The 14,926-nt window shown below is 39.4% G+C and overlaps 1 protein-coding gene across 5 annotated transcripts in view; it reads right to left on the reverse strand.

Moving 5' to 3' along the window:
* Nucleotides 1–14,926, reverse strand: part of KIF16B (kinesin family member 16B) — a 183,976-nt gene that overhangs the window by 120,105 nt on the left and 48,945 nt on the right. For all 5 annotated transcript variants that reach the window (XM_063125353.1, XM_063125354.1, XM_063125352.1 and 2 more), the window contains one exon: nucleotides 9,439–9,498. In XM_063125353.1, the coding sequence (XP_062981423.1) occupies nucleotides 9,439–9,498 (60 nt within the window). The remainder of the gene's footprint in view (nucleotides 1–9,438; nucleotides 9,499–14,926) is intronic.

The raw sequence follows: 14,926 nt of genomic DNA on the forward strand, positions 1-14,926 counted from the left end.
CTGTATTTGCACAGGCAAATCTCTGATTAATTTCAGTAACGATTTTCCTCTTGCATAAATGCAACAGAATATCCACAAGAAGAAATTTTCCAAGAGGGAAAGAGTCAAAGCAAGGAATTTTATGGAAGAGCAGCGGAGCTGGAAGGCATCCTGTCTCCCTAATGCATACTATTTCAGTGTGTGTGTGTGTGTGTAATGCTTTGCCAAAGTGTAGCCATCTGCACTGCAAGAGAGGCTTTCAATGCTAATAACTTGAATAATAGAATAACCTATAATCTAAGAAATCAGAACAACAGCAAGGGGTGAAGAAAAATATGCACCTTTAATTTGTTTTAATGGGGGAAAGGAGAGTGAAAGCAGATTAAATTAAATTTGCTCTGCCTGCGAGAATGAGACCTGTAAACATTAAATCTTGTTTCTGAAATAAATTCTTCCTTTTCACCAAACCAGTAGAAAGCTCTCTTTCAATGTGTGCTGCTACTTAGCTATTTACAAATCCTAGGGAAGCAGGCATTGTGTTCCCCTGCCCCTCCCTGATGTCAACAAGAGTATCATATGACCAGAGTTTCCAAGCCATAGTACTTTTTTCTTCCAAAGGAGGATTATGTTATGGTCAGTGGGACCAGCCATCATTCTGCAAAACAAAGGGCAGTATCCAACCGTGTCTTACATAATTTTTCCATTATGCAAGGGGTTGTGTCTTACATTTGCCCAAGCTTGATGCGCAATCAGTTGCACAAGTGTAATGTGTGACTGCACTTGTGCAATTGTTTGTGCAAGCGTAATACACAACTGTGATTCCACAAATGTAACTTTAGCTGGATTCTCCTCTTGCACGTACTTTAGAACCTAGTTTCCACTAGCGCAATGTCATTTGCACTAGTGGAATGACATAGTTGGATATTGCCCCAAAGAAAAGAATATCCCTGAATTGGCCAGACTCCACAAGCAGCTGTACTTTAACATGCATTTTTTTAAAAATGCAAATAGCATCAATGGGTCTCTCTGTGTGATAATTATAGGGAGCACAGACAGGGGGAGTTTAACCCTTTCCTCCTGTTTTGGTCCTCATGAAAATCACTCCTTAGAAGCTGCTATTTGCACTGGGTGGAAAACTTCCATGGAGGGAAGGGTTTTCCTTTCTATGAATATAGCAGCTTCGGAAATGAGAAATAGGTTTCCTGATAATAACACTATTGCAAAATCTACCAATAGAATTTGGAATGAGTTTCTTTTTTAAAAAAAATATATATTTAAATTTTTAACATTATATAACAAACACCAATTTAAACTACTACATAAACACAATATAATGGTAATACATAATATTGGTAATAAAGTAATAATAAGTAATTCCTATATAAAATAGTCCCACCCCAGGGACTACTATTATTATTATTATTATTATTATTATTATTATTATTATTATTATTATTATTTTGTATCCCGCCTTTTGCCCAAAATTATTCTACTTTCCAAAATTGTAATGACTCTTGAGGTTTACACCCATTCCCCTTTATTAATATAAACTCTACAAATAATCTCCATATCTCTTTAAAATCATTGATTCAATAATCCTCTTTTAACTTTAATACAACAAGTTAGCTTATCGTTAATAGCAATATCCCAAACTTCCATATACCATTCTTCTATTTGATAATCACCTTGCTTCTTCCATTTCTGAGATATCATTAGTCTCACTGCTGTCAGTAAATTTGTTATTAAATCTTTAATAGCTTGTGTGCAGTTAACTTTCTCATAAATTGACAGTAATGCAATACTTGGACATACCTCTAAGTTCATCCCAATTATTTCATTTATCTCCTTAAACACCATTTGCCAAAATTTCTGTATATATTCACAATTCCACCACATATGAACGTAGGTGCCAGTTTCCTGGCATCCCCTCCAGCATAACATGGAATATTTCTTATCTATTTGATTTAATCTTGCTAGTGTTAAATACCACCTCCAAACCAATTTATAATAATTTTCCTTTATCGTTTTCAAAATACACAGATCCCATATCTTTCCCCAGCTCTGATCGCTTATCTGCCTTGTTAAATCCTGATCCCATATCAATTTAAAATAATCTTGTTGATCTTCAATTCCCAGCAATATTTTATATAGGAATGAGTTTCAATGAAAGTAATTTCATCTGTTTGTGAAAGCATATGTGTGTTGCAACAAAAAACAATAGTGGTTTGCATGTTTTTCAGCCGGAATTACATTATCTTGTTATAATCTGCACCCATAGCAGTGTTTCGCAATTCTTCAAACAGCTATCGTGATGGAACATGAAGTCAAATTATTCCAATCCATTTCCCCTTTGATATAGCCAAAGCTCTGCATACAAAAAAAAAAAAAAAAAAAAAAAGGGGGGGGGGAAGGGGGGAAGCCAAATACCTGTATCTGCAGTGACATCTAGTGCTGAGAAAAATAAAGCGCAGACAAGTTTTGGGAAATTAGAAGCTATATTTTCCTCATAGCTGAACAGTACAACAAAACCACATACAAACACAACCTTGATGTGTGTTTTTCAGAAGTTACGCGCTCTCCCGCAGAGCTTTTAAGGGCTGAAAATGAGGTACAAAGAGAAAATAGAGAATATAATAAAATAACTGTAAATAACAAGAAAAGTTCTCTATCTGTGGAGGGTGTGCCCCTGGTTTTCACGTAGGGCTAAATAGCCAGAACTTGAAAGTGGGCAGGGAAAGTAAGTTTGGAGATGTAGACAAATACAAGCCAGAATAATTTCGTGGGATTTGCAAATCTGAAATCAATCTTATTTATTTATTGCACTTATATCCCGCCTTTTCTCCTCCAAGGAACCCAGGGCTGTGTACATAATCCACCTCCTCTCCATGTTATCCTCACAACAACAACCCTGTGAGGGGTTATTACATTATCTATCTCACACTTAAGAAATAGTGCATATGGGGTTGGATGCAAGTATTCCCTTCCTTTGACAGAAGGCCTTCTGGAGGGCTCTCTCCATCAGAAGAAAGCTTAATTCTTATTGAGGAGGCTTATGGGCCAAGAAAATTTTATAGATCATAAAGAGAAAACACCTGCTGGGATGCAGAAATGTTCATGTTTAGGAATGCATTTATTAATGCCCACAGGAAGAAGTTTCTGTACAAAAACAATATATATTTGCATGTGTGTCCACACATATCTGCATGTGATCCTTTGCATCTCTGTATCTTTTCAGAGATCCTGTTCCTAGATTAAGAACTTATGAATACCTTCAATTATGTTAAATATCAAACACATACGTAAGATTGGTCTTGAAGAAAAAATGTCACTTGTACTTATTATATGTCCACATTACATTATATAACACACACACGGTTCACATGGTCACAGAAAGGAAATAAGCCATGATGGCTTAATTTCACCACTATGTGTGCTGGGTGGGGTGGGGGGATTGGTATCATTACCTTTGGCAGTGCAGCTTGTCATATCATGTGAACCTGGCCAGGATGGCCTATTGCCATAGGTAATAAGCCATCCAGAACTCTACAAGAGGCCATGGGTTCTGCAAATTTGACCAGAGAGAAGAGTAGAAATTATAGAACTTGAAAGTGAAATGCTGTGCTTCAACAGACTATCATTAGCTAAGCTCAGCATTAGTATGCAAATAGCAGTGGACCATTCAAGTACTCGTTGTTGCCAATAACATGACAGCCTCAAATCATTTATTAACATTTAGAAGAAAAGTCTTCACTACCATCAACAAGATATGATCTGCAATTACAAGCAACATACAGGGCTATGCTTTTAACAAACTTTCAAACACACTGGGATCAATTTACACAGCAATTCCGCAGGTTTATAATAGGGGCTGCTGTTTACTGAATAGATTCTGAAGCAGGTATCTTATAGCTTAGCTCACCACATCCTTTCCCAATCTATTTTTGCAAAGACTGAGAGGCCATGGCAACCTGCATTTTGTGCTTGTGGTAATTTAGCCAGTTTCATGGGCACAGTAACCAACTTTACAACATGCAAGAATGGCTACTTGTTTTGCCCTCAGTTTTAACAGAAAGAGACATTTGTGCTTATTCATCTGGAGAGGCAGCCATCCTTTCAGAGATCTGACTGTTTGGCAAAGAAGAAAGCTAGAACACCCTGCCTTGCATTGAACAGTTGACCTAATGACAATAAAGCCCTATAAATGCCCTTCCCACAAACATAACATATTTGTGGGAAGGGCATGTTTTGATTGGAGAACATCTAGACAAAAGTTTGGAGAAGACGAAGAGGAAGGCTTTAAAGCTTTAAATCCCAGCTTTATATTCCATCTTGTTGGCATTGTCATCAGAGTTATCACTACTATTGTTGAGCAACAAAGGGAGGCTGCATGCTGGTGGGAGGACAAGCAAGCATGCAGGACTTCCTAAGGTGAAGACAGGAGGTGGGGAGCCAGGACATGGATGATTGGGCATTCCAAATCAGCAGAAGAAAAGAGCGAGGATAAGAAGAGGAAATTAGATAAACTGGGGTGGGGTGGAGAAGAGAGAATTGGAGAAGGTAACCAACAGAGTGAGAAAAGAGATTAGGTGGAAGGTGGGGAGGAGAAACTGAATATTGAAACAATTATGATCAAATTCAGAAAGTTCAGCATAACTAGATAATCAGACCTACTGCTTAAGTACAATTGTAATATGACAGGGCAATTAAAATTTGAAAGAAAAAAATATACTCATATTAAAAAGCTTAAGCACATGAGAACAGGTAAAACAAGAAACAGGAATCTTGATCACAAAGAAAGAGAAGAGAAGAGAAAAAAATGCTCCTTTTAAGAAAAACTCTTCCTTTGCTCTTAAAGATCTGGATTCTCTCCTAAACGATTCCATGCATCTTTTGGTTTCTTGCTATTGTTTTCTTCATAATTTGCAAAATAAAGAACTTTTAAGAAATAGACCTGGGAGAATAAAATAAGCTGCATTTTTTTAAAAATTGGTTGATTCCCTATTTCTGAGGCCTAAAATCTGAGGCACCATCAAAAATTCTTCCCCACCGAATCCTGTTATTCAAGGAACGCTAATTCAGTTCATAGTGCTTGAGGTAAACTACTTCTTTCCTGTGAGATCAGATGTGAAGTATCCATAATTGCTCTAAGATTAAAATGTTCAGTTCTGTTACCTGCATATTAAGGCATAGGATACTCATCTCTGATTGGCTGGTTGTGTGTATTAATAATTAATTAATTATTAAAACACTAAAATAATGTCAGAAATATGAAGCAGTACTAGTGAGGCCTCTGAGATGTCCAGTCATTTAAGCACTGGGCGGATTCTTCATTGTTGGGAGACTGACATATCTAGTATGTCTCTGTGTTTTGTGCAGGTGGGTGGGAATGAGTAGTGACATCATAGGGGAATCCAGTCCCTCATGTTGAAGAATGTGGCCATCCCTGATTCAACCTATCAAGATGCATAAGAGGGAAAAATACAAGTTTGAGTGGTCTAGAAACGTAAAGGACAGGATATAAGTGTTTGGGACAGTTGGGAATACCCACTACCAACATTTAGTTCAGTGCTCACAAACATTTAGATCAATGGTGCAATGAAATGTTTTATTTCTCAGATATGCTAAAACGTTGAGCGATTTGGAACAGAAAATTTACACCTCAAATTTACACCTCCTTTCATTGGAACCAAAGCATTACAACATTAAGCCTGAGCTATTAAACTAGTGATAATAATTAATTAATTAATTAATTAATTATTAAAACACTAAAATAATAGTGTAATAGCTCAGGCTTAATGTTGTAATGCTTTACAACATTAAGCCTGAGCTATTAAACTAGTGATAATAAACAAAACCATAAAATGTTACCTTTTCTTTGTCTTGGGAACCATTATGAAGCAGTTAATACTCTAGGACCTAAGAAACTATGACTTAAAGCATCCCCTTGTAAACAGACAGCCAAGGAAGCATTCTGCACAAGTCAAAACTCAGACCAATTTAAAAGTAGTCTTATTTGTCACAGTAAGTTTCATACAGACTTCACACAGCATGTCCACCTGGTAAATAAGCTTATGAACAGGAAGATACCCTCGACTCTTAACAGGCAATGCTGGTTCTAGCGGATAGTCTAATTATTTGATACTTCTATATTCTCACATGGTGAATACACTCAGAGCAAGACTTAAACAGTTTAATGAAAAGTTTTAGACCCAGTTACCCAAGTCCCAGAACATGAAAATCAAAAATCTACTTGCTTTGCTCCCCAAAAGGTAATCTCACTGCAGTAAGTCAAGTTTGCTGAGCAGTTTTAATAAGACACCTGTAAACACAAACACATTTTCCCCCAGATGCACAGTTTATGGTGTGTATATTTTGTATTGACAAAGCTGGTGACATTTGGGAAGGCAGTACACAGCAGATGGGGGTCAAAGCAGTCAACATCTTACTTGGATTTTAAAGCTAGGCAGCTTTTCACACAATCCTAAACAAACACATGCACAACTTACGGAGATATATAAGCAGGAAGATGAACTTACAAAGGTATATTTAATACTAAACCATCATGGTCAGCTGTAATAATAAAGATCTGTAATTCTACAAAATAAAAGGGACTACAAAAAAAAAGCTCTTTCTAGTTAGAAAATTGGAAGATGGTTTTTCTTTTGACAAAATTTGGTCAAAATTTTATCTAGCCGAGACATCCTATTCTCATGCACATAAAACAGAAAATGAATGCAAGAGAGTAGATTCTGGCTCCAAAATATAAATTAAGCTTCTTGTCAAAATGAAGACATATTTAACTTGATTATGGGTATGTTTCTCCACACTTTTAAAAAAATATTATGAGGGCCAGGATCTCTTCTCGATCCTCCCAGAGTGCAGGACACAGAATAACGGGCTCAAGTTAAAGGAAGCCAGATTCCAGTTGGACATCAGGAAAAACTTCCTGACTGTTAGAGCAGTACGACAATGGAACCAGTGACCTAGGGAGGTTGTGGGTTCTCCCACACTAGAGGTATTCAAGAGGCAGCTGGACAACCATCTGTCAGGGATGCTTTAGGGTAGATTCCTGCATTGAGCAGGGGGTTGGACTCAATGGCCTTGTAGGCCCCTTCCAACTCTGCTATTCTATGATTCTATGTACAAAGCAGCATTAATGACACTACGTTGATCAAAACATGCATCACTTAAAACTTATGTATCTTCCCAATTTCAACAAACATTGTTATTACAGTGGAAGAGCAACTTCAACAATGTTTTCATGGGCCTTGCAGTGGTATCTCTATTTACATAGGGAGCAGGTAATTGTTCTTAAATTGGAGTCCAGATACTCCAAAATGCTCACTGTGGTCAACTGGAAGCAACACCCTGCAACTAACAGAAAACATGGGTGCCTGAAATTGCAACTTATATCCTGCTCTCACACTGCAGTTATTTCAAAATGTTGAAAATTTCTTGCCTTTCATATCAGAAAAAAAAATCTAAACCAAGAACTGCTTCAAATATATGATAAACTATGGTTTATTGTGATGGGAAAAGCCACAGTGAGTTTCAGACCCCTCCCCTGTTCTGCTTGGCCACGAGGGAATCAAAAGCTTTTGCTTTCATTTTTGTTAAAACCTGACAAACTGTGGTTAACCTTAACAATGATTTGTTAAAACAAGTTGTCTTCGTAATCCATGCTTGGACTTTTCCCATTTCAAGTCAGGTGGTGATGGGGTCAGTTTAGAAATAAACAGGTTAAGGGTGTACACTGCCACGTCAGAAGTAGACAGATGTGTCCATTTCACCCAGTTATCCATTTCAAGATAGGTATGCACTGGAAAGCAAATGGATAGCAAGAGAAAGCAGAGTTGTATCTACAAGTACATGAGGAGCCAATATAAGTTTTGGAAAGCCAGCGTTTCCAGCTGTTTTATGTTCCAGCTGTTGCAGAAGCAGTGTGTTTTATAGCATACACATAAAGTTTGCTTCGTCCAAAGGCAGAATTTAAGCATGCAGTAGTAAAGCAGAACAGATAAATTAGCTGTAGTTTCCATTTCCCCTGAAGCAAGCATGTTGTGCAGATGCAAGTTAAAATCAAAATGGTCGGGGGCAGGACAAACCCACAAAACAAGCTGATAAAAAAGAGAATATACTATGGTATATATGGCACAATTTGAAGTAGATGAATATTTTAATTTCCAATTTGATTTCTAGGCAGAAACTAAACAAATCAGTTCATTCTGCCATGCCATCTGCCAGGTAGTTTTCAGTTCATCACTGCATTCCAGACTGTGTGTACTTTGAAGTATGAAGTCATTATGTTATTGGCAAGTCAGGTAACACCACAAATACTAACACTGAACTGCTTACCTTTTATTAAATCCCACTACGGTAGAGTTGTGAATGGGGAGGGGGGAGGGAAGGAAGCAGCACTATCAGTATGTTCCAAAGATGAATAGGGACCACAATTCAGTGAGGACCTTTAGGCAAGTGTAACACCACAACAATCCCAGCAGCTACTGGGACAACACTCCCTAACGCAGCCTAGCATTGCCATTTGTGGAGAAGAGAAATAAATTCCTTCTGAGCTATTTAATATAGCAGCTTGGATTTCTGGGCTGCAATTAGGGTGGGAGGGTGAAAAGAGAGAGTGTTACCTCTCCAAACATCCTTCTTTCCTTTGTTTTACTTATTGAGGATATAGCATATACAACAAGGTACTCATGCTGTGCAGGACAGTTTTTGCAAGGGAATTCACTGGGCCTCTGCTAATTTGACACACTTATAGAAAAATGCACCCCTCCTGCTAAGACTGACATAAAAAGAACCAAAAACAATGCAAGCATATGTTACGAATGATGGTGTATTTTGCTACTATAATTACAATGCATATGTTTGGCTTTATGCCATTTTGGGCATATTTTTCTTTATTTCTGCTCTTTGCCTTACAAAAGACCTGATAATTTCGATCATTGCTAAAGACAGATCTAAATACTTCTGGCTTTTATCTTTTCTAAGACACAGGAGCCAAGCTTCTCTGTAGCTTTCTGGTACAACCTTTAGTAGCAAGTGTGGTTTAACTTAAGCTTGCTTATCATCTCCTTCATTCCATCTTCAAACTGTAGTACAAACTATATTACAAATTCTCATCAAGCCCAGCAATATCTATTTCTCTCCCATGGCTTTTTTTTTTTTTTTTTTTTGCACTTAACATCCAAACTGATGAAGAATGTTGATGAACTCAAAAGCTTGCCCACTTCTTTGGAACTTTTAAGTTGACCATCATAGTTTCTTCCTTATACTGAAGAACATATTACTCAAGTTATTTCTTAAACCATTAACAAGTTTAACATAAAGAAAGTTTAAATAATGGACTTGTTAAATATAACATGAGAAAAGTCTATAAACACAAATACAGGAACCCACTCCTTATAGAACTGAATGTTGACAAAGAAGAATTTAATGGACTCTTACTTTTAGAATGTTTTGGGTTTCATTCCACTTGTTAGTCCACTCTTTGGTTAGCTCTTGCACCTACAAAATAAACCAGCATATTACTCACAAACAGAATTCCATGTTTAAAATAATCTGTTATTGTTATTTTCATTTCTATGCTGCCTAATAGCCCAAGTGCTCAAGGCTGTTCACAACAATTCACAAGATAATAAAATGTAACATATTTTTTTCGATATACAAAATTTAAAACAATTTAAACAGCTAAAAACAATTTCAATAAAATATTAGGCCTATTAAGATAGCTGACAGACATGCCCCATCATATGCCATTCAATGCCTGGGAGTAGAGGACAGTCTTAACTTGATGCTGAAAAGATAGCGTTGGTGCCAGGTGGGCTTCAATGGGGAGTCCATTCCATAAGTGAGGGTCACCACTGAAAAGACCCTCTCCCTTGTTGCCACCTTCTGAACCTCCTTTGGAGGAAGGCCTCAGATGTTGATTGTAGTGTCCAGGTAGGTTCCAGTCAGCAGAGGCGCTCCATCAGGTATTGTGGTCCTGAGCTATGTAAGGCTTTATAGGTTAAAACCAGCACTTTGAACCGGGCTTGGAAACATACAGGCAAACTCAGACTTGGCCCAAGCTGCCACATTTTCTACAAGCTATAGAGTCTGAACAGTCTTCAAGGGCAGCCCCATGTAGAGTGCATCACAGTAATCTAACCTGGAGGTTACCAGAGGATAGATTACTGAAACTAGGTTATCCCTGTCCAGATAGGAATGTAGTTGGGCTACCAGCTGAAGCTGGTAGAAGGCACTCCATAACAATGAGGCCACGTGAGCCTCAAGTGACAGAGATGACTCCAGGAGGACCCCCAAGCTACAAACTTTCTTCTCGCCTGGCACCAACGCTGCTATCTTTTGGGCGCCAGGTTAAGACTTTCCTCTTTGCCCAGGCATATGGCGGCACATCCTAATTACCCACATGTTTAGTTTTTAATTGGTTTTTAATGCTTTATGTGTGTATGTTCTGTGTTTTAGAGTTTTAAATTTTGTATACTTGTTTTTACCTCAATTTTAGAATTTCTGTAAAACGCCCAGAGAGCCCTGGCTATGGGAGCGGTATATAAATGTAATAAATAAATAAATAAATAAATAAATTCTTCACAGAGAGTGCAACCCCAACCAAAACAGGGAGAGTGAAACCCTAACCACCCACTAACAGTATCTCAGCATTGTCTGGACTGAGCTTCAGTATATTAACCCCTAAGCCATGGGGTTCCACAGGGCTCTATTTTATCCCCTATGCTGTTTAACATAAACATGAAGCCGCTGGGGGAGGTTATCCGGAAATGTGGACTGAGGTGTCATCAATATGCGGATGATACCCAGCTCTACCTTTCCTTTTCATCAAACCCAGGTGAGGCAGTGCCTGGGCACGGTAATGGACTGGATGAGGGCTAACAAACTGAGACTCAATCCAGACAAGACGGAGGTACTGTTAGCGGGTGGTTCATCTGTCCGGCGAGGTGATGTTTGCCCTGTCCTGGACGGGGTTGCACTCTCCCTAAAGGATCGGGTCCGTAGTTTGGGGGTGCTCTTGGATCCAGAACTGTCACTTGAGGCACAGGTGAACTCAGTGGCAAAGAGCACCTTTTATCAGCTTAGGTTGATATACCAACTACGCCCTTATCTGGACAGAGATAGCCTAGCTACAGTTATCCACGCTCTGATAACCTCTCGTTTGGATTACTGCAATGCGTTATATGTGGGGCTGCCTTTGAAAATGGTCCGGAAGCTTCAGCTGGTACAAAACAGGGCAGTCCGTTTACTAACAGGGACTGGCTGGCGAGATCACATTACGCCAGTCCTTTTACAACTTCATTGGCTGCCAGTCCAGGTCCGGGCCCAATTCAAAGTGCTGGTATTGACATTTAAAGCCCTAAACGGTTTGGGGCCAGGTTATTTGAAGGAACGCCTCCTCCCATATGTACCTACCCGGACCTTAAGATCATCTACCGGGGCCCTTCTCCGTGAGCCCCTGCCAAAGGAAGTGAGGCAGGTGGCTACTAGGAGGAGGGCTTTCTCCGCTGTGGCACCCCAGTTGTGGAATGAGCTCCCCAGAGAGGTCCGCCTGGCGCCTACACTGTACTCCTTTCGTCGCCAGCTGAAGACCTTTTTATTCACTCAGTATTTTAACACTTAATTTTATCTTAAATTTAAATTTTACTGTTTTAACTCTGTATTTTAATCTTATATCAATTTTGCTGCGTGGTTTTATTCTAGTTGTGCTTTTTATACTGTATTTTGTATTTGTGCTTTTAACCTGTTGGTTGTTTTATTATGGTTTTAATTTTTGTGAACCGCCCAGAGAGCTTCGGCTATTGGGTGGTATAAAAATGTAATAAATAAATAAATAAATAAATAATATTAGCCCTCATCCAGTCCATTGTCTCATCCAAGCATTGATTCAGCACATCCACGGCCTCACCTGATTATGAAAAGGAGTTGCATGTCATCAGCATACTGATAACAATGCACTCCAAAACTCCGGATGACTCCACTCAGTGGTTTCATGTAGATGTTGAATAGCACAGAGCAGAAAACTGATCTCTGAAGAAGCCCATACTGGAGAATCCACAGGGCCGACCAATATTCCCCAAGTACTACCTTCTGGAGCCTGCCATCCAAATAGGAGCAGAACCACTGCAATGCATTACCCCCCCCCCCAATCCCATCTCAGACAGTCACCCCAGAAGGATATCCATGGTCGATGGTATTGAAAGCCGCTGAGAAATCCTGGAGTATCAACATGGTCACATTCCCCCTATCTCTCTCCCAACATACCTAGGTCACATACACAGCAACCAAGGCTGCTTCTGCGCCCAAACCTAGCCTGAACCCTTACTGAAATAGATCCAGCTATTCAGTCTCAGCACTACCCCACCACAACATTCAAGGATCTTGCCTTGCTGCCGCCTCTTTCAGACTGCAAGGGACTATTCCATCTTGTAAGGCGGCATTAATCACTTCCCTGGCCAGGCAGCTGTTCCCTCCCTGTTTGATTTTATAAGCCAAAAGGGGCCAGGCATCCAGTATGGAAATGGTTGCATGAACACGCCCAAGCACCTTCTCAATGTCCTCGAGTTGTACCAAATGACTGTGCTCTGGATACCTCAACCTGATTTACCTGCTGAATCACTGGAGGCTAAGCCCTGGTGGATGCAAGAGATTTTATCCTCGAAGTGCCTAGCAAATGTGTTATAGCAGGCCTCAGATGGATCTACAGCATCCTTAGGACCAGCATGTAATAGGCACCGTCCGAACATGAAAAGCTCTGCTGGGCAGCAAAGAGAAGCAGTGAGATATTGTTTCTTTGCTGCCCTCACTGCCCCTGAATATACTTTACCATAGGTACATACTGGTGTTCAATTGCCTCTACTAGGAGTTTTTCCTCCATCTGCACTTAAGCTGTCTCCTATTTTGTTTACCATGGAGCCATACAAGTATTACAGAGAGGGTGCTCAGGAGCAATTGTCTCAACTTACCTGGTTATTTCTGCATTCCACAGATCAACCAGGTTTTCAAAAGGAGCACCAGCCGTATTAGCTAGAAACACCCCTTGAGCCCTCTGGAAACCACCTGAATCCATTAACTTTTAGGGGCAGACGATCTTAATAGGACCCCCACCCTTGCAAGAGGGAAAAGCCTCTGTCCGTCTAAAACTCAGCAGGAAGTGATCTGACCATGACAAAGGGAGTGATTCAAAGACACACACACACAAACACACACCTTCAGATCCCCATCCCCACGATCAGTGGAATAAAACTAATCTGGAGTGTGACCTGCTGCGTGCGTTGGGCAGGTGACATTCTAAAAGTCCCATGGTTATCATGGAGTCCGTCAGCATGAATGCTGATGTCCCCCAAAACCAGCAACACAGGGGATCAAAGCATCACATCTGAGATCACCTCTGTCAGCTCAGGTAGGGAGACTGCTGGGTAGGCAGGAATCCTCAATGTGTCCCGCTGGCCCAACACAAAAATGCAAACATTAGCATTCAGACAGACAGGGAACCTGTACAGAGAGATAGAATTCTTATAGACCATGTCAACACCCACTCCCCGGCATTCACATCTACCCATATGCTGAACCAAATACCTAGGTGGACACAACTGAGAGATACTAATTCCTTCCTGTTTGCCCACTCAGGTCTCACTTATGCATGCCAATTGTTTTATGTCTATTCTCTAAGGAATTCAGGGTAGTCTACCAATGGTTCATCTTTATCTATTTACACCTGTATCTGTGTTCCTAGTAATCACATTAATAATCCTGTGGTTCTGACCCTATACTAATTATTTTTAGAGAATGGTATTAAATAAAAAAATGTATTCAATTAAAAGAAAATTCCTCTTTTCGGTTAAACATGTCTCCATAAAGGGTTTAGTCTACAAAACCAATTAATTACTACATTAACCTGAAGAGCTTCGCCTATTGGGCGGTATAGAAATGAAATAAATAAAATAAATAAAATAAATAATAATAAAATAAGACTATTATAAATTACAGATAGAATTTCCTGTAGTTACGCTAGTTGCAATTAGCAAGGATCTATCATGCAACATACTAATGAGAGGTTAACACAAGATAATAAAAACAATACCCGGTATTCTTCTTATGCAGAAGTACATTTCTGAACAGGGCAAGGAATGATTACTACTAGATCATGAATAATATATTCCAATCAGCACCTTTTTGAAGTGTTTATACTAAACAGTGTCCACCACAGTTATTAGCCAATACAATCTGATCTTACATCGGAAGAAATGCAAAACTACATTTGAGGTGTTTTAAAGAAAATACAAGTTAATGAACTTGCATTCTTTGAGATGACACCTATTCACTGCTCTATTTTTTGATGTCTGTCAATGCTGCACATCTGAGTTTGGGTGCAAACATACGTACAATTTTGGAGGGGCTTAATGCTTGAGTAAAAGATGGTAGATATGAGAATGATGTTAAGTTTTTTCTTATGAGTTCTCGTCTCTCTCTATGCCATTTCACACATTACGCAGAGGTAAACATGGGTTTGCTACTGAATCTTCATTCAGTAGAGCTGTGCCCAGTCATAGCTTTGTGACAAGTATTTGCGTAGAAGACCTGTTTGCAAACATATTTGTCACATTCACAATTTATTTTATGTCTAGCAACATAATATATAAGTGACCTATAGACGTGAAGTTAAGAGTGCAGGTCATGCACACGAAATAGGCCAAGACCTATTGTTATTTGTTTTTAAATATGTAACGGACATAGGAACATAAGAAGAGCCATGATGGATCAGATCAAGGGTCCATCAAGTCCAACATTCTGCTCATGCAGTGGCCATCCAGCTGTCGACCAGGAACCAACAAGCAGGACACAAGTGCAACAGCACCCTCCTACCCATGTTCCCCAGCAATTGGTGTACATAGGCGTATTGCCTCTGATACTGGAGGTAGCATAT

This window comes from Elgaria multicarinata, chromosome 4, assembly GCF_023053635.1.
Source record: "Elgaria multicarinata webbii isolate HBS135686 ecotype San Diego chromosome 4, rElgMul1.1.pri, whole genome shotgun sequence".
Classification (NCBI taxonomy): domain Eukaryota; kingdom Metazoa; phylum Chordata; class Lepidosauria; order Squamata; family Anguidae; genus Elgaria; species Elgaria multicarinata.